This window comes from Channa argus, chromosome 23 (assembly GCF_033026475.1).
Source record: "Channa argus isolate prfri chromosome 23, Channa argus male v1.0, whole genome shotgun sequence".
NCBI lineage: Eukaryota > Metazoa > Chordata > Actinopteri > Anabantiformes > Channidae > Channa > Channa argus.
In genome coordinates this window covers 12,130,066-12,157,746 of record NC_090219.1, presented here as the reverse complement: position 1 = coordinate 12,157,746, position 27,681 = coordinate 12,130,066, and the positions used below count along the sequence as shown (strand labels likewise).

The window sequence follows — 27,681 nt, the reverse complement described above, 5'->3', positions numbered from 1 at the left end:
GACATTTTAGGAGGATTTGACACTGAGACACACTGAGCAGACTCAGATCCAGGTGGAGCAGCCACTGCAGGAAAGTGGAGGTGATACCCAGGATTCTTAGAGCTCCCCGTTCTCCAGGATTATCGGACAGATGTTCACATCTGGCCGACACAAATGGAGTCATTTCCTGTTTATGCAGGACATTACTTGAACTTGAAGGTAAAATTAGTGAGACAGATCTGAGTGTGTGTGCGTTTTGCAGCAGACACACATGGAAGGAGGAGGTGTGTTCACTGCACTCATCCTCCTCCTCCTCCTCCTCCTACTCCTCTTCCTACTCTTTCTTGCTCACACATGAGAGCAGCAGAGTGAAGAATCAAAGCTCTAACAACACACACCCTCACACTCTGTGTGTTTCACCCTTTCTCATGGATTATCACTACGTCCTGCTGCTGTGGACCTGCAGCCTCCTGCCAGGTAAGCAAGACAGAGAGAGAGAGAGAGAGAGAGAGAGAGAGAGATACAGCTGCTGCTGCTGCTAAAGATTTCTAAGCATCTTACAGTTCCTTCTTGGAAACTACAAGTTGCCATGGCGACAGAATGATCGGTGATAACAGTTCAGGGTTGTGGCATTGATCCAGCTGTGATTGAAAAGAAATACAGAGGTTCACATCTGTACCTAGAAAGGTGTTTTTGGAGTTTCAACGTTTCCTCTTTAAAATCACAAACTTTGTTGTCAGGCTGTTTCCAGCTGAGTGTTTCATACATCTTATTTGTGTTTCCGCTCATTTCCTGTAGAGTAACATCTTCATGTGTTTTGTTTAAATGGAGAGAAATTTAAAGCAGCGAATTGTGGGTTTGTTAAAAGCAAATTGTTGTGGAACATTTGTCAACATTTATTATCCCCAGTGAGACTTCATCAGCATCTCTGTAAGCCCTCATAGCAAGAGTTTCCAGCCAACCCAGACACGACAGGCCTGTGTTCTCCGTTATGGTGAAGTTTTTGTTGTCAGTTGGAGGCTGAAAGCAGGAGGAAGAAGGGGAAACGAGTCTCAGTCAAACAGCAGAGGGATGCAAATGATGCATCATGAGCTGCAGCAGATGCAGAGCAAAACCTTGGGGCTTTCATGTGAAATGCTTTCCCTGCCACTGCTGCAGTTATAGATACACACCAGAAATCTTGGACAGCTCCAACGCTTTTCAGAGGAAAACAGGACATAATGTAACAAATTATACAAAAACACGGAACAATATGCAGCTTGATGAATCAAACCTACGCTCTTCTACCATCTGCTACACTCCACTACACTCTGCACAGTCAGTATCAAGCAGAAACTCACTAATTGTTGAAATCAGAGAGACTGAAAACAGTTCAAACTCTGGAAGCACGAACATTGTTAGTGAGTTTAAATGTGAATCAAGATCTCAGTGAAACCAACATTTACTTCAGTAGATGTCCAACACTAAGTGAACACATCTCTGATGCTGCCTTAGAGGACCGGAAGGTGGACATCTGAAGATGAAACAGTTGGACATCTGTCTCTGGATTCATTGTCTTTACACAGATCTCTTAGTGTTTTAATATGTGCTCGGCAGGCGTAAACATCTGGGTCCACCTGTCTCCAGTCTGTGGTGGACGGTCTGACATTTCTACACTTCAGTGAACATTTTGTTACCAGTTGAGCTGATTGACAACGTTCTCAGATCGGTGGTAACATCTGCTTTTAGCTGTTACAGACTTGTGAAAGTTTCGGACTTTTGCCATTTTTAAATAAACGTTTCAAGAAAGATTAAAGTTAAAGATTCGAGTTCAGTGTCTTCAGCACCTGTTGGAATCTAAAGTGAAATTTCCAGCATTAATTCTGATACGAGAGGTTCACACACAGACACCTCATTTGGGACATTTTGCCCTGGTGGTGGAGTTCTGAGGAAATCTTTTTAAGGAGATGTTCTCACCCTATTAAAACCATGGACATTTCCAAACTCGACATGTGGTAAAAAGCTGTGGGGATATCGGCCGGACGATGCCCTGGTTCTAGCAGAAATAATAATAATTCCCAGTGGACAAACTCAGAAATGATTTTCCTGTTTCCGTCCGATTAAAATGTGTTTCCACGCGTTGGAGCGGGAGCATCAGGATCCCACTGGCCCATAAATTGAATCTGTGCAGAGTTTGGTGTGAAGCCCGGGGCTGTTTCTGCAGGAACTCAGAGGGTGAAATGGTTTTTAACAGGACGCTGTGGCTTTTAGGCTGATCGTTAAAGCCACGCAGCAACACATCAGTCACCCTGTTGTTGTTCTGCTGACCACACAGGAAGCTTCTCTTAGCTCAGGCTCAAACACTGAAGCTTCTGGAAAGCGATGTGTCCTGCCGGCTTTGAGTGAAGAGCCTCCTGTTATTTGTCCACTCGCTCTCTCTCGTGTCAAACTCCACTGATGTGTCACTCTACTGTTACAAAACAAACCAGAATAAAAATGCTTCAAATATTTCAAATCCTGCTGCTGCTTTGGCATCACGGCAGCTCTTCAGAGTAACCACAGACATTCCTGATGGTTTTATTTTGCCTGTAACGATGGAGCAGCTCGGCCTCAGACACAGAACCCTCTGATGAATGTGTCTAAAACATAAAAAAAAGTTTTATATAACTACAGAGAAAATGACACTTTTGTTTTGTAGCCAGGGCTGCGAGTAACACAATGTACGATGGACGAAGATCCAGACAATCATCAGGATTTGTCAGACGTCCACAAAACACTCCATTCAAAAATGATGGAATGTAATGTTTCCTGGCTCACTGACACTAATTTGTGTATATTATTTACATCACTGTACATGACTGGAAACAGTTTCTAAAATATCAAACATCACACTTTCAGACTTCCAAAAGGAGTTAAGAGTTAGTAAGAGTTTAATAAGGAATGTTAGGCTTATGGTGCTCAAAGGAGCTTTTATGAGCTTTTATTTCAAGAAATGACGTAGAAGCCGTTCTGCAGCTTTAATGTCCTGTTATAATAATCACTGCACAAATGGCCAAACGTAAAAATGGCCTGGAAATACGTCTGGCCAGCAGTGGGGTGGACCACGTGATGTGTGCTGCCTGTCAGGGAGGTGTCGTGATGCCGGGCCAGCAGAGCCGTCTGCCTGCCTGCTGGAGGAAGTGACACAGACGGCGTTTGGCTGCGAGCTGCTGGTCATGAGCATCGTTGGCTAAATCAATCCCGTCTTTGACCTGATTAGACTTCTTGCCTGCTGCTGCATCTGATTTGAAAACTGGACGTCGTGCAAAAACAACGCAGACTTTGTTTCTCCTCTGACAAAAATATTCTCTGTGCAGCCACAGAAGTTGCAGCTGGACTTGAGTCTGTTTTCAGTTTTGAGATCAGCTCAGACACATCTGGAAAACTCACCTAAGTATGAACACACACACAGGAGAAGTCATAAAGTCTGCTCGGCCATCACCCACAAGATCATCCAGCAGCAGAGAGGACACTCAAACCTGGATCGAGATCTTTTGTCTCTAATCTGCCAAATCTCTCTGTGTGTTTCGCCAATGGCTCCAATAAATCGAGTTGGCTTTTGGCTCGACTCAGACAGGAGCAGATTCTTCTCAGTCGTGAGGAAACAAACTAATCTTAAAGTCGCTCACAGTCTATTCTTTTGTTTTTTGTCCTCAGCAGCAAAATCCATCACAACCAAACAGATGTGAAAACAGCCCACGATGTTCTGTGAGCTGCTCATTTAGCCCACACAGCTGGGGGGTCACAGATATCTCTGTTAGTTTACAGACAGATTAGATTAGAATCCAAAGCTTGCAAAAAACTGTGGGTGAGATTAGATGAGGAGGGAGAAAAGATGTAGAGATGTGTCTACAGGTACCTGAAGAAAACACTCCACAGTAGGAAGCAGCAGTGGCCAACAAATCAAACTCTGTGCTGAAGTTCCTTCTTCTACCACGTTAGATGTTCAAAGTTCACAAAGATCATACTGGTGTTTAGTTCTTAGAGAGTTTGCTCCTGTACAGTGACTGCAGATGTTGGCAGCCAGACTGAACTCAGCACCAGCACCAGCAGAGTCCGATGCAGAAGTGCCAACACTTCCACCACGGACAAGAAACGAGTTTATATAAAAACTGATGTGTTGGCTTGTAGAAAGGTCCCTGAGATGAAGGTCAGAAGATTCAATCTGGGTATTTGACTGAACGAGATGAGATACGATTACAAATAGTAGAAATAAAGTTACATTAGACATGAGTTTCCATCACATTAGAGATACACATGTACTGTCATACTGAAGTAGGAAATGAACCATGGTCCTGAGCTTTCACACCCACTCGTCCACCAGGGACAGCAACAGCCACCTCCTGCCTCGGTGCTGTGATAGAAGGCTGCATGTACCTGTGAGGTAACCTTAGTGCACTTCTACTTCCAAAATGCTTATTAGGTGTAGCACACTTTAGTTTACACAACTAAACTGCATACAGTACTGAAGCATGTATTTAATGTGTACTTATGACTCAGTATGAAGTATTCAGACAAGAAACAAGAAAATTACTCTAGTTAAACGTACTGTGGTATGTGTCCTAAACACATACTTATGTGAGTTGGACAAACTACTGGGACACTTCCTGCAACTTTGAATGTCTGAGTTTTTTTTTTTACTTGAACAACAAATCATGTAAACTTATGATCTTATTAAGACCTAGTAACTGTTATTTGTGTAATGTAATGTATTTATCTAGTGCTCAGCTTCACACTGTACTACATTAAAACAGAATCCTTCTTCTGTTCTTAGCAAATGTCAGCAGAGGATGTTCCAAGCACAGAAAAAGATGCTTTGACAGTATTAAAACCTTCCTACATGTGTTTCCAGCAGACTAAGCACATTATTGTGAATTTCTGCCTCCTACTGGTGTAGTGGTGTCATTACCTCCTTCGTTGCTATTGGTTTAACTTAATTTCACTCAAAAACAATGAGAAACTAATGAAAACCAGTAAGAAGTTCTTATTGTCGACAACTGGGTCAAGTTAACTAAGTAATATAAGTTTTTTTCCCCAATCGCCTATTTAACAACTGCTGCATCATCGACAAACGGACTGAGTGAGATTCTGTTAAATACGAGCAGCTCTGAGTTCAGAGAGAAGGACTTGGTTTCTGGAGCTGAAATAGTTGGAAGGTCAGTGGAGCTCTGGGAAAAAAAACCATGAGAAAGGAAAAAATGTGATCAGATTTTTTTGTGCCACATCAATAAGGTCATTCTAATGATCTGATGGAGGAAGAATGTCCTGGCTTTTCCTGTGTCATAATTCCTGATCCGTGTTATTCAGATGACACAGAGTTCACCTTCTTGGACTCACGCTGGAATGATAAAATTGCCTCCTTCCCCCTTTTCCTGGCCGCGCTCCATTTCCTCTCATGGAAACTAAAATTGAAAAAGCTCAGTGACGTTATTTTCATCGTTCTTCATTATGTCGCTTTCTGTCAGAGTTGGCAGCGTTTGATGACCTTCCAGTTCTCCCTCCCTCCCTCTTCCTGTGAAGCGACCGGCAGATTAAAAAAAAAACGTCTAATTGAAACCAGAGGAGCTTCGGAGTCAGTCGCTGCAGGAGCAGGAAAGAGATGGAGGTGAAGGCTTTGTGATGAGAGGTTTTGTCCTTTGTCCTTTGTCCTCCTTCAGACTCAGCCACTGACACGAAGAAGCTAAACATCTAACAGAGCTCAGCACTGTAACTGTTTATCAAAGCCGGTCTCATGTATGAGCTTCGGATCATTGAAGCCACTGTGGAAAAACTCAGTCTGTCTGTTTGTTTAGGACTCGTACGACAGGTCGTTTCCTTCCTGGTGTGTTAACGTTGGACTTCAGGGCTGATACGAGCAAGTAATCACTCCAGAAATCCTAAAAACAAAAGCAGCATTTGAGCATCACAATTTGAAACACAGTTTAAATTTAAAAGGAGCCCTCAGCCGCTGAGGTTTCTAAAATACCCCCCCCCCCCCCCCCCCCCCATCCCCCCACCTGTGCAGATGGACAAACAGCAGCAGCACGTGTCTGTGATTTTATTATTTTCCCTCTTTTTCTGTGTGTGAGAATGAAGGACAAACAGAAAAAAAAGTGAGTTCCAGGCCTGGGGGGCTCTTATAGGAAACCTTGATTCCATGGAAAATCTTTGGAGATTTGAAGATAAAACCCTTCATATGCAGCTGGACACAGTGACGGCATCGGGACTGTAGCAGATCGAGCAGAGCAGACTGTGCGATCAACAATCAATGGTCATGTGTTCAAATACAAATTATGCTTCTGCATAAACACTATTGTCTATGAGACTACTGGTTACTGGGCAGCTGCACACTGGTGGATTAAGGTTTGTGTAACAGAAATGTCCTCTCAGGTAAAATAACCACAGTCTTCTGTCTTCTAGACCTGCAGCTCTGTTTCAACTTTGACACGAAGAACTTCAAGATCTTCTCTGGATCTAAAGAAGCCCAGTTTGGATACACGGTCCAGCAGCATGAAGCAGGCGGACGCCAGTGGTGAGGATTCCATTTCATTAATGATCCACCAGATCTAGAGACCAGTTTCTGAATGGGTCTGTATTCACCAGTCTGTCCACATCAGTCAGCATCTAGAGAATCCAGCCGTAATGTCTATGCAAACATTAGTACTGACGAGGCTTTAGGGTCACTTCAGTTTGAGGGTTTTTTAATGTGCATCTGGCCACAATGTGCTGAGACCCTTGTGTTACATTTTCAGAGCAGTGAACACACAGACTGAATCAGAAGCTCACTGCCCACAATGACACTTTGTGTTTGAAAAATGTTCTCACACTAACAAAACAGTCACTACACAGTAGTGACAATACAAAAATCAATGGTGATTTTACTAGAGCGAACAAACCTGCACCTGCTGCACTATTTCAGATGACAAAGTTTTCTTGATTCATTCCTGTGTGCAGCTCTTTCTGCAGCCTGTCTTTGACCTGCAGGACCTACAGTGAACATCTAGACTGGACCGATTGAGACACTCAGTATGACACAACATCTGTGCAATAATTCTACTTAAAAACTACTTGAAAATATTTTTCATACTGTGTTGCATCAGATTTCAGGCTTTTTTTGACATTGTTCAATCACAGAAAAGTTAAATACTGAAAAATTCAAAGAAATCAAATGAAACTTAATGGGTGAAAACATCCCAAAAATCTAAAAGAAGACATGAAATACTCTGAATGTCCATTAGTCGTCAGGTTCTCATAACATAACAGCGACTGATTTCCTGATCCAGCTTCTTTTATACAGGATGAACACTGATCATTGATTGGACACGTTTCTGTAGGAGGACGCACACATTGACGAGAGAGATTCATCCTTTTACGAGTAACTTCTATGAACTGAAAACGTGCTTCCCTTCACTTTACACAGTTATTACAACAAAGATTTTTGGTCATGTGTGTTAACTGTTTGGAAAAATGATGTAAAAACATGTGAAACCAGCAAACGCGTGTTCACATGTGACGATGAAGTGGATCTCAGGTTCATTAAATGCATCTTAGCAACTGAGAAAAGCTGAAAAAGCTGAATCCTATTTCCAGGTACCTTTTGCTAAACACTGAAAGTACTTGGAAATGGATAACGTCTGTCTGTCTGTCTGGTTACAAAGGAAAAGAGCTGTTGAATTTTAGGATTTATTGGACTCTGAGGCCTGTCATAGCTTCATGTGCTGGGAAAGTGAGTCGAAAAACCCTAAACCAGGAAATGTTTCCAGGAAAGCAGGTTGTTGCTTTCTGTCGTCCCTCTACAGTGCAGTCCGTGAGATGTCAGGATCATGTGTGGATAACACATTTTCCACCAACGTGTCTGATCAGTGAGTGGAACATATCTGTGAAGCAGCAGGGTGTTATTTACCGACTTTTCTGCAGTAAATTTAAATTCCATAATGCAGAATGTGTTGCTCTTTATCTCGCGCAGACACACATGTTCCTGTACAGTTTGTCCTTGGCACCTCTGCAGTCTGCAGCAAGTGTTTGTCTGGTTTTCTCAGCCTTCATCTCGATGTGTCCAACCTGTTGATAGAGTCCCAGAAAGCAGACAAATGTTAGCCTCCAGCTGTGCTTTCTGCTGCACAGAAGATGAGGTGAGGAAAATTACAAAGAGATGAGGTGAAGTGAGGTAAGATTAAATACAATACAGGATACAGGCCAAATTACAATTATGACAGCAAGGTGCACATGTTGGACAGTGTGAGGACAAAGCCCTGAAATAATGTCTCTTTGTCGTCTGGGAAACACTAAATCAGACCAAAGCCTCCTGACCTGCTGTCTTACTGTCTGCAGATCCAGGTGAGATCTGTTCTTTTAAAATACCTCTGAGCCCTGATGAATGCGCCGCAGTCCTCCAGGATTACGGCGTCTCTCTGCCTTTGAAGTCTCAGGTAAATAAGTGGAAAGTATTTGTTTCATGCCGGCTTCTCCTGCATCCTGAGGCGCAGAGCTGGACCTGGAAACTATGTGTTGTGGTTCATCATTCAGCCACCCCCCTCTGGGAAGCCCGGCACTCTGCTGCACTTCTGTTTTGACGTCGGTGTCGTGCAGAGTTGTTTTTCTGTGCAGCCTGTTGACATTTACATTTCAGGTGTTTTTCAGGCCGATGTTGGGGTCCAGACAGACACAGTCGGGATTATTGTTTGTTCCTGGTCGGTGGAGTGAATATGAGAACACAAAGTCCTACTTTCTGCTTGACCCTAAGTCCAACTTAGGGTCAAGCAGAAAATGCTGTCACAGAGCTGTGGGCGGTTGTAAGTTGTTACAGGAAGTGCAGGAAGTTGCTCATTGAGTGACAAATAGTCGAACAAAGCAGGAGCAGAAGAGACGGGTTCGGTTTGGAGGATTTACCAGAACCCGAGCACCTGCAGGGGAAACGAACGGCGTGATGGAGTGATGTCAGAGGATCCGAGGCAGATGTCTGTCTGCTGTTTGCTGCCGCAGGACGTGGACTCGCTCCTTCTGCTGTTTGGGATGTGGTTTGTCAGCGCTGCTCTCCACCCGTTTGATGTGGAGTGGAGACACATTAGCAGACTGGGGCTGAGCACTCTACTATGGCATCTCCTCTGGAATGTGACTCAGCCTTCCTTCCCAGAACTGCTGTCCAGGCCACATGTGGTGGTGTTTACTTGGGTTCACGCTAATAACCTGCTCGCTGTGTGACACTGCAGCCGCAGGACTAGTGTTTACAACTGCAGATGCTGATGGCTCCAGCAGCTGCTGCTGCAACAGGAGCTGAGGGCAGCACAGGAAAGTTCTTCAAGACATCAGTTAAACAACAGCTTCTCGTAATAAGCCCTGTGTATGTGTGATCCCTCTGCAGACCTCCTACTGTCCATTACCTCAGCCTCCATTACTCTGTGTGTGTGATTTCAGGTTGCTGGTCGGAGCCCCCTTCGAATCCACAGGGAAGCAGCAGACCGGTGATGTGTACAGATGTCCGCTGGATTCCAGAAACTCTGCGAATTGCAGCCGACTCCACCTGGGTGAGCAACAGCTTCATGACAATTGCAGCAGACGTCTCAGTCTGAACAGGAAGTGTGTGAACAGTGTCAGAATGGAGAAACGATCATAGTTAAACCTGATACTGGCAGCAGTGGAATGAGGCGATGGAGACACTGGTTCAGAATCCAACGCCTGTCTGAAATCACGTACATTTGTTGCTCCTGCCGAAGAAGAAACAAGTAAAGAGCATGAAGAAAAACACAGTGAGGGCTCAGTTTCCCTCAATCATCCGTCAATAGATTTATGTGAACAACACAATTAACGTGCTGCATAAAATAGTGTCATGTTTTTATTCAAGTAAAAAATTATGTTTTCAATTTGAGGCACAAAAAGTCCACTGGCCTGGACAAATGTCCAACACATACAGTTAATGGACATGTCAACTTCGTTTTGCCTCAGTTAATTTTTAAGCAAGAATAGTGATAAAAATGTCCCAAATCTCTGGATCCAGCTTCACTAAGACTTTGTAGTCAGATGGAAACAATAAATTATTGATAATAAATAATGTGCAGACGAAGTGATGAAGTTTGGGAATAACTGCGATGTGTTTGCTCTGTGATCAGGGAAACTTTCTCTGGACAACGTGTCTGAGAGGAAAGACAAGATGAGGCTGGGGATGACGCTGACCTCCCAACCTAAAGACAACAGCTTCGTTGTGAGTCACATGACACAAACATTTTTTTATGAATCGAAATGATGACAGACTGTCAAATGATCTTTGATATGTATATTGAGCAGGAAGAAGTTGTGGTTTTTGCTAATTTAGCATAAAAAAGTGGAAAATATGGCTGCAAAGAAAATATGGGGCAAAATAGTTGGCAGGCTGGTCAGAGTATTCCAGAAACTGTCTCTAGGGTTCACAAAGGACGTCCTGAAAAAGAGCAAATGTCTTCAAGCCGATACCAAGTCAACAGTACCTGTTTAAAGCTGAGGTGCACACACAACATGTCGAACCTGCAGCAGCAGATGACCTCACCTGGTGGCCGTCCTCTCAGCTAAGAGCAGGAAACCGAGGCTACAGTTCACGAGCGTTGTGTTTTTACATGTTTTACATTTTACAGATTGGAAAACGTTGCCTGATCTGATGAGTCTTAATTTCTGCTGCGACATTTAGATGGTCCACTCAGAATTTGGTGTAAACAACATGAAAACATGGATCTGGGCTGCACTAAATCAGTGTTTCAGGCTGGTGATGGCGGGTTTTTTTTGGGCCCCTTTAGTAACAACTGAATATTCTTTAAAAGCCACATACTACCGGTGTTTTGTTACTGACCATGTCCATCCATTCATGGCCACAGATAATGCAGCACGTCACAAAGCCAAAACCACCTCAAACTGGTTTCTTAAACATGACACTGAGTTTACTGTACACAAATGTCCTTGACAGTTCTTTTGGAGCTGCGGTCAGGATCCAATCTGACTCCACCAGAGCACTTTTGGGATGTGGACGAACATCACACCGCAGCTGTGTGATGTTATAATGTCAAAGAATTCAAAGACTGTTTCCAGCACCTTCTAGCAGGAATTAGGGCAGATCTGTAGGTAAAACTCCAACCTGGTACTAGAAAGGTGTATCTAATAAAGTGGCCACTGAGTGTATAGAATACATACGATAATAAAACACGTTGTAATGGATGATTCTGCAGAAAGAGCACGGTTTTACACTGTTATTATGGCTTTAACACCAGAAATAAATCAGAACTACTTGTTTCAGATGACGCTAACGACGTCACGGATGATGCTGCTTTGTTCTTTTGTTTCTCTGACGTTGTCCACTTTGTGTCGTCAGACCTGTGGTCCACTGTGGTCTCATGAATGTGGAAGCTCCTTGTACAGCACGGGAATCTGCTCCAGAGTTGGACGAAACTTCAAGCTGTCCCACACCATCACTCCTGCGCTGCAGAGTAATCAATACACTCATCTAACTGTCCATCCATGCGTCCATCTGTCCATTTCCCCATCCATCCATCACCTTTTTTGTCTTGCAGGGTGCGAGACATTCATGGACATTGTGATTGTTCTGGATGGTTCTAACTCCATCTACCCCTGGTACGAGGTCCAGGATTTCCTCATCAACATCCTGCAGAAGTTCTACATCGGCTCAGGTCAGACACAGGTTGGTTCACCACCAAATTATCAAAGATCACGTCCAGTGGGATTCAGTCTGAATTCCTCCTAAGTAAAGCGCAGCTTTGCTGGAGTCCTGATGTCAGAAGCTTGTCAACCCTCAAATTTAGATTCTTTTGAAATTGTTGTCAGGATCCTAAAAATAAATATCCCATAGTCATATTTAACAACATGAAACTAGAGCTGTACGTGCCATGAAGCAAAAACACCAACCCAACATGTCAACAGAAACCTTTTCGTTAGCTTTGGTTTTGAGTTTTCTCTTTCACTGAGATGTCAACTTCAACCCTTCCTGTACTGGACTGAATAAAAACACAAGTTGCTGAGCGGGTTTTAGTCTTTTTCTGTTACATTTAAGCTGGAACAACATGGCTTCAAAATAACACCCAAAGTCAAATTAGTATATGTTGTGTCTGCAGGTGGGTGTGATTCAGTACGGTTCCACGGTGGTCCACGAGTTTAGTCTGGGTGAGTACCACACGGTGGAGGAGGTGGTGGAGGCTGCTAGGAGCATTGACCAGCGGGGGGGTGAGGAGACGAGGACGGCACTGGGCATCAATGTGGCACGGTGGGACAAAACCTTCCCTCTGGAGTATTAAATCCTACTGTTATCTACCACACGCTCTCACATGCTATCTTTTGTGCAGGATGGAGGCATTTCAGCGTGGCGGCCGGCCTGGTGCTCAGAAGGTGATGATTGTAATCACAGATGGTGAATCTCACGACAGTCCTCAGCTGGTGCAGGCTGTCGCTGACAGTGAGAGAGACAACATCACCATGTACGCCATTGCTGTGAGTCCACCCGTTTTTACCCTCAGCACCCTGAGGCACTGCTCATCAGCTTTGTTCCACCTCTCAGTGTTATTCCTTTTAGTCCTTTCTTGCACTTCTTGGTAAAACCCTCTGTCCCCGTCTCCTCCAGGTTCTGGGTTATTACAACCGTCGAGGAATCAACCCTGAAGCTTTTCTGAAAGAAATCAAGTTCATTGCCAGTGACCCAGACGAGAAGCATTTCTTCAATGTGACGGACGAGTCGGCCCTGAAGGACATTGTGGACGCTCTAGGAGAGAGGATTTTTACTCTGGAAGGTGCAGATGTTAAAATATACTGTCTGAAATAATCTGAAATCAAACCCTTTTAAAACTCTTGTTTAATTATATTGTTGTGGCTAATGTGTTAAGGCGATTTTAGGAAGTCGCAGAAGAAGCATTGGTGGCAGCCCAAAACAGGTGGTCTGCTGAGGCCAAAGGTTCAAAGATTGTTAAGCTGAGACCAATTTCAAAAAATCATGTTCAGAATTGGGTTGCAACATGAATCTATATTAGCACTTTAATTTAGAATAAACAGCGAAAAGGATTTGAGTCTAAAGCGAGATGTTAATGATGATGATCGTAACACAATGTGGTGCACAAGCTTACTATAGTTACTAAGTGTGTGTGTGCTGTTGTCTCTGTTTGTAGCGTTTTGTTAAAATCTAAAAATCTACCTGTAGCATCAACATCAGATGGTGTTGTTCCCATGGCGGCAATTAGTGTTGCTCCTAGAGCATCCAATAGTAACACTAAAGCCAACCTGTGGCGTCAAACCCACAATAGCTGGTTTAGGCCTTATCCATTAGCCCTCTGAGGCTCTGCTCCAGATGCTGCGGGAGCTTTGGGCTCCGGTTGGGTTCACGTAAAAAAAATGTGGCATCATCCACACTTTAGCCAAGACCAGATCCACAGATCGTCTTCCGAACACAGATACACCTCTACTGCAAGGGCTCGATTATTAGCTTCATTAGCTTAACTTCACTGTTTACAGGTGTTTTTGCCCAGTGTACAAAAATCTGCTTATACATTTTTTGAAGGACACAGTACATGTACAAAAACAAAGTAGGGTTGATTTGCAGTGTAGTAAAAATACCAATGACATGTTAAAGCACAACATTAAGATGTTCACTAATACGTAAATAGTACCAATCAATATGTCCCAGGACGATTATGTGTCTTTCTGATGCTCATTGTCTGCTTTTCCAGGGACCAGCAGTCAGGGGCGAGGGTTCGGTCTGCAGATGGCTCAGGCTGGTTTCTCCTCACATTTAGTTAGAGTAAGTAGTTTCAGTCCTATTCAGATACACTGTCTTATGACATATTGCTTAGTTAAATCAGATATTGCAAGATATTCTCGTTGTTGGTGTTAGTTGGTCTGAAGCAGCACAAATGTGTCCATGTGAGCTTTTTAAATTATTGCTGCTTCCAAATAGTTTGAATCTGCAGTTACCTCAACATTCAGTCTGCCTGCTGTAGCACCCACTTTATTCATATTGCTAATTTTCCCCCCAAATTACTGATGGAACAGATCTCGATCCACAAGTTAATAGCTGAAACATGCTCCTCCTACACTTGCCGCGGTGCAGACCAGTTGGATAAATTCAACCATTTCTGCCTGATTAGTAAGTTTAACATGCTTATTCATTGACATTTGAAAACTACAACAACCTGAAGGGCTGAGCAGAGCATGGAGGACTGGTTCTAAATCAGTTTCTAGCTGACAATGGGTACAGTGTCCTGTTTTCTCCAGTAAACCAAATCCAATAAAATCAACAGAGAACAGAGGCCGAGTTTTGTGTTGCATTGATCTGATTCTAACAGAAACCCTCAGGTACTGGTACCATTATTCTGATCATCGCTATCATTTTGTACTGGTTCTGGTTCTGACAGCTGTCTGATACTGCAGAATATGGAGCTTTTAGAAATATTTCTGTTGTTCCTCATCCAGGGAAAAGCTAAATTCCACTGGATTCCAATGTCAAGGAGTGAAAATGGTGGGGTGGAAACTTTCTATGTGTAACACGTAGCAGATGGTTTTCCTGAACATAAAGCTGCCAACACACACACACACACACACACTGAGATACAAACACACATGCATTCATCAGCACACCAACACACAAACAGCTTCAGTTTCAGGATACAAAGGTAAAAATGAAAAATCAAGTCACAGTCAGATTGATGTGGAAAACAGACGACATGGTATCATCTCTGTCTGAGTCATTCTGCAGGACCACCGCCCTGCTCACCCTTCTACAGGATTACAAAAGCCCTTCTTGGCATCAAACAGTGAATCTGAAGCCATGTGCAGCTCAAATCCTGCAGGGAGGGGGCACTTTGTGGCGATGCCTTCACCAAGTATTTAGTCATTCATTGTGGTTTTGGACTCACCTCCCAATAGAGCCACTGACACTGAGCTTTAGTAACTTTACGAGTTCATCTGAGCCTCACATGTGAGACTGTCCCACTGAGTTTAAATGTGACACTGAAGCTCCTATTGTTCCATCACTAGCAGCAGGTTTTCCTTTATTTCCTTTCTTCCTGTGGGTTCCTTTAGTTTTAAAGTGACACCTGAACCTGAACCTTGTAATTTACATCCCTGCATCCCTCATCCGAGCCCAACTGGACCTGAGAAACATAAAACAGAACATTTAGAAACTGCCCAAAGAGACTAAAATGTGACTTTACCATCACTGACCTAAAATTTAGAGCTGAGGTTTGGCTCCTGAGGGATTCAGTTCACTAGTTAGGTCAAAGGTGGATCATGCTTTCACACCTGGCCTGTTTAGTTTGCTTCATCTGAGCTGGTGTGAAAGCTGTAGTTTAGAATCTGAGCGTGACTGAGCTTAGAGTGTCAGAAACAACCAATAAACACACTTAACACCAATGCTGCTCCCGTTGTTGTATCTCAGACGTCACCCTTAAAGCACACAGTGATCTCCATACAAACCCATGTGTTTCCTCCAGGATGGAATTCTGCTTGGGGCGGTGGGAGCCTACGACTGGAACGGGGCTGTGCTAAAAGAAACTAAACACGGCAAAGTTGTTCCTCCAAAATCCTCCTATAAGGACGAGTTTCCAGAGGAGCTGAAGAACCACGGAGCCTATCTGGGTAACAACACGTAAAATCACAGAGACGATGCTTAAAGTTACAGTGAGCCACGTTATTCATTTGAAATATGCTCCCACACTTCTCTTCATGCAGTGCAGTGTCTGAGCAGGACTCACCCCACTGACCAATCAGAGAAAAGATTAGCACATTTTGTAACATTCTTTACAATAATAATTTGACCACGATGACAGTGCTAACAACAAGTTAAGCAGAACAGGGAGAGGGAAACCTGGGCAGAGCAGAGACGATAGCCTCACGTTAGCACTAGATTAAGTTACACACTGTAACTTGGTGGTGTTGGTACGAGCATGGAAGCATAAACCACTGGTCCATTTCTCTCTCCCTCCTGGTTTCAGGTTACTCGGTAGGTTCACTCATTTCATCTCATGGCTCACAGCTCTACGTGGCTGGAGCTCCGAGGTTCAACCACACTGGCAAGGTCATCATCTTCACTCTGAAGAACACTGGAAACCTGACCATCCTGCAGGCACTGCTAGGAGAGCAGGTCCAACACACACTCACTGCTTTTGCATGCATTTAAGTAACAGGGGTAGTGGAAATCCACCTATACATGCAGCAGCGGAGTAACTGGAAAGGGGAAGCAAAGGCGAAGGGAGAGGAAAAAAAGAGGGGCACAGTTGGTCCACAGCACGAACAAGGCATTTAAATTTTCTGTCTGGCATTAGTCAGATTTAGTTTGAAAAATGAGGCGACATCACCCGTTGATGGTCTCCTGTCTTATTCTTTCACTCAGCTGCATGATTCTGTCTGCAGCCTCATTGAGTTGGAGAAAACCAATGAGAAGGCTGGTTACGTGTATACATGGCAAAGAAATCTGTGTTCTCCAACAGAAAACTACCTGGGGAAACCAGGTTTCATAAGTCCTCTACCTTGGTTTCAGAAATCAGCTTTTCCGTTCACATGACCCTTAAGAAATCAGACGGTAACATGGTTACTTCCATGTGAACCCACTCACCGCCACAAATGCAAGGCTGTTATCCCTGAGGCCACTACCTCAGTTGGCGGCTTATGGTTCACTTTGAGCTGATGCAGTTCCATAGATTGTGGGAACCAACAGCTCTGCACCTTGATAGATAAACCTTGGTAGACAACTTGATAGACTCACCAGCCTGGCAAGAAAAACAATGAGAAAAGAAATTTGTCTTAAACAGTCAAACTTTAAACGATATTAGCTGACTTGGTTACATGGGCCTGTTCCAATCTATGAACCTATGAAGTCTAAACTATGACGTCCATTTTCAGCTCCCATTTCTTCCAGCACGGTTGCATTGCTGGTTCCTGCTGCCTTGGAGTGTGGTCTGAAAACAATTTCAGTAGTAAGAGGAATCATTTCTGTGCAGTTCAGGCTCAGTCCACACTGAAAAAAGGAGATAAAATGTCTCAATGAATTTTGTTCTTTTGTTTGGATTCTAGATTGTTCTAGAAGTGTAAGAACAGCCCCGTTTTGTTCACATCCACTTTATACTGCTGTAATACACAGCATGCGATTAAATGTTGCTGTTTTCTTGACTCACTCCCAGATTGGGTCCTATTACGGCAGTGAGTTGTTATCGATGGACATAGATGGGGATGGACAGACCGACATCCTCCTGGTGGCTGCGCCTATGTACTACAGCCAAGGCTGGGAGAGAGGGAAGATTTACATCTACACCGTCACACCTCAGGTACGTCACAGGTCAAAGTCTCCAAAGCCTAAATGGTTTCACTCTTATTGGTTGACAGCAGTGTCAATCAGCACATGCATGTCTGAAACATGCACAAGTTTTTTAGCAACGCACCCACATATCAACAGAAGAGTGCCTTCATTTTCACAAAGACCAAACTGAACTCCCTCCTGGCAGACATCCTTCATCCTGCAGGGGGTGCTGGAGGTTTTAGACCGCTCCCAGAACTCCCGGCTAGGCTCAGCATTGGCCCACATACCTGACATGAACGGAGATGGGTTCACGGAGCTAGTGGTGGGAGCCCCGCTGGAAGATGACCACCAGGGGGCGGTTTACGTCTTTTATGGCCAGGACAAAACGATCCAGAGCCAGTACAGACAGGTAACGGACAAAGAACCAGTTCATGTGAACTGAATGAGGCACATACACAAACACTGACTGGGCCATTTCTCTTTTTTCTCTCTAGCGTCTATCTGCAGCTGGTTTTTCTGCAGGTCTGAAGTATTTTGGACAAAGTCTTCACGGTGTTCTGGACATCAATGCAGATGGGCTCGTTGACCTTGCAGTAGGAGCGCTGGGAGCTGCTGTCATCATCTGGTCAGACACCCACTACTATGATTAAACCTTAACAGTAACTTACAGGATCACTTCTCTGATGATGACTCCACCTTCCAGGTCTCGCGGAGTTGTGCGGATACAGGCCAAACTGACCTTTGAGCCTGAGAAGGTCAACATCTTTAATAAGGACTGCTGGCGAGGAGGGAAGGAGGTCACCTGCATGTCAGTAACTGTCTGCCTGAGTCTGGACTTTAGGACAAAGAGAAGGACAAAGACCAGGACTGATGTTGGTAGGTGGACGACACATACTAACACCTCAGTTTGTCCAAAGATTTTATTGTCAGTAACCACACGTTCAAGAAGCGATGAGTCCTTCAGTACAAGGTGTGTGAGTTCAGACAAACTGTATCTGCACGAGCGACTCTGGCCAAAATAAATAGAACTGTTTAAAGTTATTGTCAAATATTACTTGAACATTAAAAAACCTCCATCTGAAATCTTTTTCAGAGTTTGTCAGCTTGGCAGCTGCAGTTCAAGGTGCTGGTCTGACCATCAGGAAATCAGTTAAATTTAACCTTGAACTGACATACTGACCCCGTGGTTAAACTGCAGACACACTGCTAATGATGTAGCTGTCATGTGAGGTACAGGGGTTTGAGGTCTTACCTAATGACAGTGAACAGGGCTGAACCTCTAAGCCTATGATTAGTGGTCCACACTCTGCCTCCTGAGTTCCAGGCTTTACAATTGGGAGCCACTCGATATTTAATTTCCTACCAGAGTAACAGAGGAACATTATATGTTTTTTTAAGCCCCTTGTGGATCGTTCACTTCCTTCTGTTGTGCTCACATGTTCCTCGCTTTCCGTGGGAACGAAAAGCAGGCACCTACCTGGAGACAGTGGTAAACTGACCAGTGGGGATTTAACTGAACTCCGCTTAGGACTCAAACCTACAGAAACAGCACCTCAGCTGTCATTTTATCATGAGATCATCCTGGCTTTTATTTCACTTGCACAGTCCTGGCAGGCTCCAACCAAAGTTCATCATCCTTTGAGCAAACCCCACTGTAAAGGAGTGGGGGTGGGTAAATGCAGGGAAAAAAAGAAAGACTGTCTTGTCTTGTCTTGTCTTCCAGCTGTGTAGGCATCAGTCTTCCAGGTGTAATTTGACCGTCCGTATGTGGAAAATGTTGTCGTGGTCTTTTCCCTGCCTCACAGTCCTTTGTGGAGTTTGCTGTCGTGTCTCTGTAATTGCCCGCAGATGTGCTGGGCCGGCTAACATGCTAACAACAGCCAGCTTAAACTGTGTCGCTCCACCCCTCCCTCCATCACTTCAGACCTCCATACCTTCCTGTCCCCATCCTCCCCCGATCATCTGGACTGGATTACACATATAGAGGCAGAGATGCATGGGTGCACACACACCAACACACCACAGAGGCCAAGGTGACAAAATCTGAGATTTACTCAGATTCAAACTCTGTGCAGACGTTTCATTTCGAACACGAACTGTGCTGGAATGGAGCAGCTTACCTCAGCTCTCATAAATCAAACCCAGCGTCAGTTGTTAAACAGATGAGTATGAACTCTGCCGTTACACTCGGCAACAGCATCCAACCACTAATGAGGAAGCACACAATGCAGCGCTGTATTAATCTATAACATAGAAGTTACTGCTCCATAAAGTACATTACTTATGCATTTTACTTAATGAAGGGGACTGAGAGCTGAATGCTTCTGTGAAGCATCATCACATAGACACAATAAGTGCACATCTATGTGCACGACCACTGCTCTGCATTAAAATGCTCAATATTTAGAATCAAAAGACCAGACACAGAGACCGAGGACCCAAATGCATTTGGGCAGACAAGTAAACAGACTTTATTAACTATTAAATCAGAAGCAGGTTGACTGGAGTCCAGTAAAACAAATCCAGCACGGAGAGCTGGAGGCGAAGTCTAATGAAGAACAAGTGGTCAGACCAAAGCAGGGAAACAGACACAAAAGAGAAATCAGCAAATAAATATATACTGAGGCTGGAGACAGTGAACAACATTCTTCAAACAACTGGGGGAAATATGCTAATGAGACTGATGAGTAAGATAGTACACGGTGCTGGTGATTGGTGAATCCAGACACTCAATGACTTAATGAGTTAATGAGTTACACTCACTTATTGAGTTGGTCCTGACCACTGGTTGGACTGGTCTCTGTCAGCTGTTCTCACAACCCTTTTTTATACATGTTTAATATTTACATTGTTTTATAAACTTATTTTACCTAACTTATGTCCCTCTGGAGGCTCTATAGTCCACGTTGTCCTCACTTTCACATCCGTGATTTAGCTGCTTTCTTTGTCTTTTGGTCCTTTATGCAGAAATTGGTAAGTTACAAACTTAAAGTTCCAGTCACCACCATATTTGTTTTGGCACAAGAACACGAGTGAATTTCTTACTCTCGTGGGATTTGGGGGTTTTCTTTTCTCCAGAATGTCCAGTTGTTAAGTGTGTTGCCCCCGGTTTACTCAGTCATCAGGTGTGTGCTACTTGCAGAGTGAGACTAGGAATCCGCGATAGTTGATGGACAGTCTTTATGTTTATGTGTTTGTGGATCGTGTGCAAAGAAGAACAACCAGCTTTGGACAGGTGACTGAATTGAACAGAGAAACCTTTGTCCCACCTGGTACTTCTTCCAAAAATGGGACCTGTTTCATCAAATGTGTGTTATCGGCCCATAGTTGTACTTCAGAAGAGTAAACAGCAGCAAATCCAGATGTGTAGATCATGTTATACAGTATAGAGAGTAACATTTCACTACATCTGTAGTGTTGTCCAGTGTTCTGCATGTGTGGGCTCCTTCTGCAGTCCTCTACTACTAAACACAATCATCCATTAAAACGACACCAATGCAGAGAGGAGGTTCCTGCTGCCTGATTATGTTTTCTGCTTTCCAACAGTTCACTCACTAAATCCTATTTCATTTTGCCAACTCTGAAATTTTTTTTTTAAATTTCAGCAACATTTGGAAACATTATGTGCACAATGAGCACATGAGCAGGTGACGTCACCTTCTTTCATCCCACCTGAACGACCTGTAAAGTCAGTTTTCTGTCTCCTATTTAAGCTTCTTCAGCTCTTCTTCTTCTCCTTCCTCCTTCCAGCTGTTTGGTATAGTTTGGTGCTGGATGAGAGGCGTTTTCCTTCGCGAGCTGTTTTGGATGAGTCTGACCGACAGCAGCCGCGGAGTGTGACGCTGCAGACTGGAGCTCAGAGCTGCCAGCGCCTCAGCTTCTCTGTGCAGGTCAGAAAGATCTCACACATAAAAAACACACCACGTCCTGACGTCCAGTAACATCAGGTCGCATCACGTCACTAAAGATGTGGCCCATCACTTCTCTGAACAGGAGACAACGGATTACGGGCGTCCAATTGCGGTTCTCCTGGAGACGGGGATGCAGAACCCAGACGAAGGCCCAGTGTTGGACCCCGACTGGCCGAGCATCCTGAGGGCCGAGGTGAGAGTTTACATCCAGGTCATCTGCAGTAAAGGATGTAAAATGGGCCAAAAGCTATGAGTGTGGTATAAATACAGTGTTCTGACTTACTCCATCATTTCGGACCCAATCTGACTCGGTTTTAGGGTCAGGGTCTCTGAGCCAAATGGAAATGTAATAACTGCTGTTTGCAGCTTCCGTTCTGGAACGGCTGTGAGCAGGAGGACACCTGTGTTCCTGACCTCATCGTCCACAGTCACACAGATCTCATGGATGTTCAGTGAGTGACACCTGCTTTCCTGTATCATTATCACACACTGGGAAGGTCCAACAACAGCTTCTGTGTTGCATTTTTAAGGCAGTTCTGCAGCTCCAAGGACCAAAGCGCCTGGTCTTTGTGCAGCCGTCCGGGGTCGGCGGCAGGCTCCGGGTCTGTAGTCGAGACCGGGCGGAGGAGGGTGGTGGTTTTCGCTCGCCTAGAGAATCAAGGAGAAAACGCCTACAGAGCCTCTATCCACATCTCCACCTCCTCCAACCTGCTTTTCTCCAGCCTCATAATCAAGGTGAGAACTCAGAGTGGATGCTGTTTCCAAGTCAATCTTTCTGTTGGCTCAGTGACTCAGGTCCCCCCCATCCCCCACCCCCCTGCAGGACCAATCAGATATTCAGATCGAATGCTACTCTGAGGACAGACTGGCCAATCAGAGGTTCTGTAACTTCAGCGCTCCATTCATGAAGTCCCTGTCCCAGGTAGGTTCAGATACACAAAAATACTGCAAACAACCTCATAAACAGCAAACAATGGGCAGGACACTGGAAGCGGAACTGCTCTTTTAATGAAGTTTTAATACACGCTCAGCCGCTAATCAACTTTATTTCTGTTATTTTGCTGAGGAAATGCAGCTTCATGTCTCTGCTGTGCAGCTGCAGGTTCTTACTCCTCACATTCAGGATCAGTCTCCAGTTTACTGATGCGTTGCAGCGTTTATGTCAGTGTCATAACAGAATAGACATTATTCTTTAGAGTGGACTCCTATTGGCTAGAGGTGAAAGTGGAGGCCACACCTCCAGCCAATCAGAATAGCTGCTCATGGATCATGTAAATCATTTGTTAATAGCTTCAGAAACAGCTGCAGGAGGACGGAGGGCAACCAAACATGTTTAAAATCCACATGTATACCTGCTCCCCTGTGTCCAACAGGAACCATCAGACCATCACAGCTGTTATCCAGTCGCAGTAATGATAGTGATTAAAGACACTGACTAAGATCCTTCATTAGCCTAACGACCATCCCTGTAAACGGGATCACAGCCCGGTCTACCACTGTAAGGTCCCCCGAGGGCCCACTTCCTGTCTGAGTACAGTCTCGTTTATCGGTCCAGACTGTGGAGCAGATTATTGTGGACTTCCTCTCAACAAGGTTTGAGCTACTGCTCAGGTGAAACCATAGCAACAGAAACTGACATAACGCACCAATTAGACACAAGAATATTTTAATATTTTATCCACACAATCCTATGTTTTAACGATGCTAAACACAGATGAATTAGTATTAGCTACAGCTGAGGAAGTGAAAAGTGAAATGACTTCGATGTAAATTATCTTTGTGACTAATGTTTTTGAGGCCAGTTTATGTGCTTCAGTTATTGTTGTGTATGAAAATCCTTTATGACCAGTCAACTTTAAACCTTTCAGAAACGCTTTTTAACAAAAGAAGCCAAATGTTTCTAGTTGAAATCTCTAAAATCTCTCATTGCTCTTATTCTAAAGTGTTGAAATATTTGACACTATTCTTTAAATGTGCTGTAAGTGTGAAGGTAAAGTCAGCCGCGCTCCTCTTTTCAGGTATCTTTCCGCCTGGAGTTTGAGTTCAGCCGCTCTGTCTTCCTGGATCACATCCAGGTTGTCATGACAGCCACCAGGTGATGTGTTATTATTGTTAAAGTGACTGACAGAAGTTAGTATGAGTGTAAGTGTACGAGTGTCCTCACAGGTGTCTGTGTGTGTGTGTTGATCAGTGAGGGAGAGGAGGGTTATCCTGACGACAACATCAATAACATCTTCCTCCCCGTCAGATACCAAACTGATCTGCTCTTCACCAGGTAGTAACATCCTCTAACATCTAGATAATATTTTCTGAATTCAACAAACATTTGTCAGCATATGTGGACACACGTTGTGCTGTATTCATCAATCAAATGACAAAGAAAATGTGACTCGGAAAACAAGAGTAGGACTTGAAGTATGTATCATTATTGTTTGTGTCCTCTTGGCAGAGACCCCAACTCTCCTCGGTTTGAAATCAAAGCTGACTTGTCCTCGTCCTTCTGGGACCAAGCAGACAGCAACTCTGCCTCCTTCAACCTCACTTATTATGTGAGTTACTCAAACACTTCATCTGCCAAGTGCAGGACACTCACAGAAGCACAGTCTGACCCAGTGGACATGAGTAGTTAGTGTTTTTGTACACGAGCAGCAAACACATCACGTCCTATTGCACAAACTTGGTGTTTGCGTCTGTCCAATGGGGATTTTTCCCAGAAGACACCGTCGGAGTCACAGTAGCCTGCACTTTCCTGTCTCACATGAATTTTGCTGACAGTGCAGATTTGTAGCAGATAGAGCAAATGTTTCACGAGGTAAAACACGTGCACGTGTGATGATCACAATCGGCCTCCAACACAGGAAGAGCATCTTCATTCCAATCAGACTTCGTCATCCTGCACCGAGGACAAACATTTTCAGCTCTTCTCTCTGTGAAATAATTAATTCCATCCAGCATGTTCACACTCTGAGGTTGTCGAAGGGAATTCTGGGAAATGTAGGAACTGCCTCAATCAGGCAGAGGGTGAAGGCCAATGAGTCCAAACGAGCACACTTTTTAATTCTGTCCTTGTTCTACACACAGATCCAGAACCTGGGCATCTTCTCTGTGCAGGAGCTTCTGTTCAGGGCTGATATCTGGGCTGTGACCACAGAGGGCAACCAGTTAGTGAACATCACAGACTGCACCATCGAGCAGGTTACAGGCCAACGCTTCCTCCCTTATTAATACAGCTTCATGTGAAAGTGATGGGTGCTTAAGGCTCTGACCTTCCAAATTAGTCGCACTGAGGTGGACGTTTTTTTGGACAAATTTTTAGTCCAAAACTAAAAAATGTGTTACTAACAAAAACAAAGGACTTTTACTCTGAAAATAGCCACTTGATTTCATGATGTCTGACTGCTGCAGACCTCTTAGCTCATTAGACTGTGACTTGTCCTGCTCTTCCTCTCAGCAGGTAACTGGCTCTCACTGCACGCTGCCTCCGATCAGACCGGCCAATCAGGTTACAGCTGAGGACCTGTCTCACCTGACACAGCTGGTGAGACTGAGGGACGTTCACAGTGTGGAGACCTGAAAAACACCAGACAGGTTGTGTTAAAGTGCTTTTATCTCGTGTGTGTGTGTGTGTGTGTGTGTGTGTGAAGAACCAGAGTAACAGCGTGAGCATGGTGGTCCAGTGCAGACTGAACCTGCCGGCCTCCAGAGGGGTGAAGGTGACGCTTGGAGGACAGCTCCAGCTCAACACTCTGCTCGCTGTGAGTCCCTCATGAAATCTGAAAACATGTCTCTGTGGACATGTGGACCTGTCATTTATCTTGTGTCTACCTGTTTAAGATGAACTTCAGGTCTCTGGAGGTACTGACTGCAGCCTCCATCCAGCTGGAGCCTTCCAGTCCCATGTTCCTGCAGGAGGACAGACCCGTCCGAGAGGTAAGACTCATGACTGTCAGTTCATCGACTAAACATCTGAAGACGTCATCCAACACTGAGCCCAGTGTTTTCTAGAAGCTCCTCTTCCTGATTAAACCTAGAAAAAAACCTTTAGTTTAACCACAGAGTCTTTGTCCTTGTCCTTTAAATGTTGTCTGACTAACTCCGCTCCACCATAAACTTCTGGCTCATGGAGACGTACTGAGACTACGTCTACATGAAGCTGGACAAATCTGTAACTGCACCTTTTGGTGCATCCAGGCAAAGAGGGAGTTTTTTTAAACTGGCCTCAGAAGTGTGGAAATGTGAAACCGTCACAGGTAAAGATGGAACCTGCATACAGGTGGACTCCTGTCAGGCTGTGGACCCACCTGCAGCCCCAGTCCCACAACAAAGGGTCTCAGTGTTGAAACCTCTGTGTAATGATGAACATTGCTGCCATCTGCTGATAAACATCATAAGTACAGGAGAAAATAACTGCACTGGTTCTGTTATAGTTCTATTTGGATCCATACTATAATATTTTATTAATATTATTATTATTATTATCATCTCCGTGATGTCATCTCATTCATTTCTAACAGAGACATCATGTTTTTTTTTTAAAACTTCTAAAAAACTGAGATTGAAACTTAGATTTAGGAACAAACACTGCTTCTCCTTTGAAGCCTGGGGGGGGGGGGGGGGGGGGGGGGGGGGGGGAGAGTGGGGGTCGCATGTCAAATCTACATGTGACATGATCTGAAGCCAAAAGAAGAGAAAATAAAAGCTGCTGTTTTTGTCAGGACTCTTGAAAATGAGGTTTGAAATGTTTCTTACTGGATAAATACTCCTGCTCAATGTGATGCAGATAATCCTGGAGCTGATAAAGGAGGAGGATTACACCATCCCCATCTGGATTATACTGGGAAGCTCACTGGGAGGACTGTTGTTGCTGGCTTTACTGGTTCTGGCCCTGTGGAAGGTAAACACACACACACACACACACACACACATGCACACACACACGGGAGTTGACTGCACTGGTAGCATCATATAAGCAGATGTCACTAGAATCCAATTATTTCTTCTAATATAACTGTCCAGGAGGCGGCACAGTGGGGGAGTGGTTAGTGGTGCCACCACACAGCTAGAAGGTCACCGGTTTGAACTCTGGCCTTTCTTTATTTTGCCTGTAGGTGTCAATGTTAGTGTGAATGTTTGCCTGTCTGTATGTGTCTCACTGTGTTGCCCCTGAGACAGACAGGACACCTGTCCAGGTTGGACCCTGGCTCCCACCCAGTGACAGCTGGCATAGACTTATTGTATTTATTTTTGTTGTGGAAGACTAATTTAGTGCTTGTGTGTCACATAGAGCCTCTTACTCTGAGACATATTCTGAAAAGAGTCCTGCACTTATTAGGACGGTTGGGGCCCAAAGGACACAGTTTGTACTGATCAGCCACAACATTATTACCACTTGGTGGTTTTAACGAGAAAAAGCATGAAAAGGCTGATGTGTGATCCCTGTGTGTTCTGTGGTGAAGTAGATAATTACGTTCACACATCAGAGCACAAACATTTACTCAGAAGTAACATTTCCAGCTCAGTTGAGAGATGTCTGGCTCTTCATTTCCACAAATGTGTTTATCTGTTTCTTTATGGTTTATGTGTGCTGCTGTTAATCAAGGGCGGAGTTTTATTGCATCATGAAGCTGAAGTTTCTCTGCGTCTGTTATCTTCCCCTCAGCTCGGCTTCTTCAACAGACGGAGGCGACAGGAGGAAGAGGAGGAGCAGCCTGTGGCCAATGGAAAGGCAGCAGAGGAGCTGTGACGTGTGGACGAAGACGATGCTGCGTTCGCTCGTCCTTCTTCGTCTTGTAAAGTCACTGAATCCTGCTGCAGGCACTTACACAATGACAACAGGGCTCAAACAGTGACGACAAAATCTGAAATGTTGGACTTTAAGAGTTGACGCAGACCACCTGAACACGTCAAAGCCTCCTACCGTCTCTCAGGGACCCTGAAGTACAGGGCCCATCTCTGCTGGCACAATAAGAAAAGAGAACGTCCTCAGTTTAGTGTTGAGCGTTACGTTTTACACATTATGCAAAGACATGTTTGACTGCTTTACACACTTGACTGTCTCGTCCTCCACACTTAAAGTCTTTAAATAGATCCTGCAGAGAACTGTGGACTCAAACTGGAACCACCTTCTCATAAACACCCACTGTGCAGCTTCTGTATAATGAGGGTACGGTGGCCCCGAAGGACCAAACACAAAAAGCAGAAAGAACAACAACAAAAACAGCTTCCTTACTGGTTATTCAATTGCTTTTCATGTGTTTTGTCCTTAGGAGGCCACCGTGGGAGAACGTAACACTTTTTAATAGGAATGTGAAACCACAGCCAGCGTGCTTCACTGTTTTATTTCCCTGTGGGACTGTAGATAAAAACGAGAGCGTGAAGCTGACTCTAATTTAAACGCTGCACCAACAGCAAACAAGTGATAATGAAGAGGAACGTGTCCAAAAGCTTCATTACACTCAAGTGTTAGACTGTAAAGGTTTGTGCTCAGTTACAGGCAGGAGGCAAATTAAAGAAGATAATGGATGCAGAAGCTTTTCCAACAGT

The 27,681-nt window shown here is 44.3% G+C and overlaps 1 protein-coding gene and 1 long non-coding RNA gene across 4 annotated transcripts; one reads left to right on the top strand and one right to left on the bottom strand.

Moving 5' to 3' along the window:
• The first annotated feature begins 236 nt into the window (after window positions 1-236).
• On the top strand, window positions 237-26,936 carry itga11b (integrin, alpha 11b). 3 transcript variants are annotated; one of them, XM_067493482.1, is made up of 30 exons: window positions 237-456; window positions 6,397-6,508; window positions 9,391-9,500; window positions 10,083-10,174; window positions 11,309-11,423; window positions 11,508-11,635; window positions 12,066-12,214; window positions 12,294-12,438; window positions 12,569-12,734; window positions 13,665-13,735; window positions 15,426-15,570; window positions 15,927-16,075; window positions 17,112-17,255; window positions 17,433-17,636; window positions 17,722-17,852; window positions 17,931-18,103; window positions 20,978-21,117; window positions 21,221-21,331; window positions 21,505-21,590; window positions 21,669-21,873; window positions 21,962-22,060; window positions 23,157-23,233; window positions 23,330-23,413; window positions 23,588-23,687; window positions 24,220-24,333; window positions 24,593-24,676; window positions 24,783-24,893; window positions 24,973-25,068; window positions 25,919-26,032; window positions 26,798-26,936. In XM_067493482.1, the coding sequence occupies exons 1-30, from the start codon at window positions 408-410 to the stop codon at window positions 26,879-26,881; spliced, it is 3,588 nt and encodes a 1,195-aa protein (XP_067349583.1). In that variant the 5' UTR covers window positions 237-407; the 3' UTR covers window positions 26,882-26,936. The 3 variants fall into 3 exon arrangements, with proteins under 3 accessions (XP_067349583.1, XP_067349582.1, XP_067349584.1); XM_067493481.1 differs by having other exon boundaries at window positions 238-456; window positions 24,590-24,676; XM_067493483.1 differs by lacking the exons at window positions 237-456; window positions 6,397-6,508; window positions 11,309-11,423 and having other exon boundaries at window positions 9,478-9,500; window positions 24,590-24,676.
• On the bottom strand, window positions 24,571-26,802 carry LOC137108639 (uncharacterized). Its single transcript, XR_010912229.1, has 3 exons — window positions 25,888-26,802; window positions 24,964-25,165; window positions 24,571-24,708 (listed from the first exon to the last, which is right to left on the bottom strand). It is a non-coding gene; the product is annotated as an uncharacterized lncRNA (long non-coding RNA).
• Window positions 26,937-27,681: the final 745 nt, after the last annotated feature.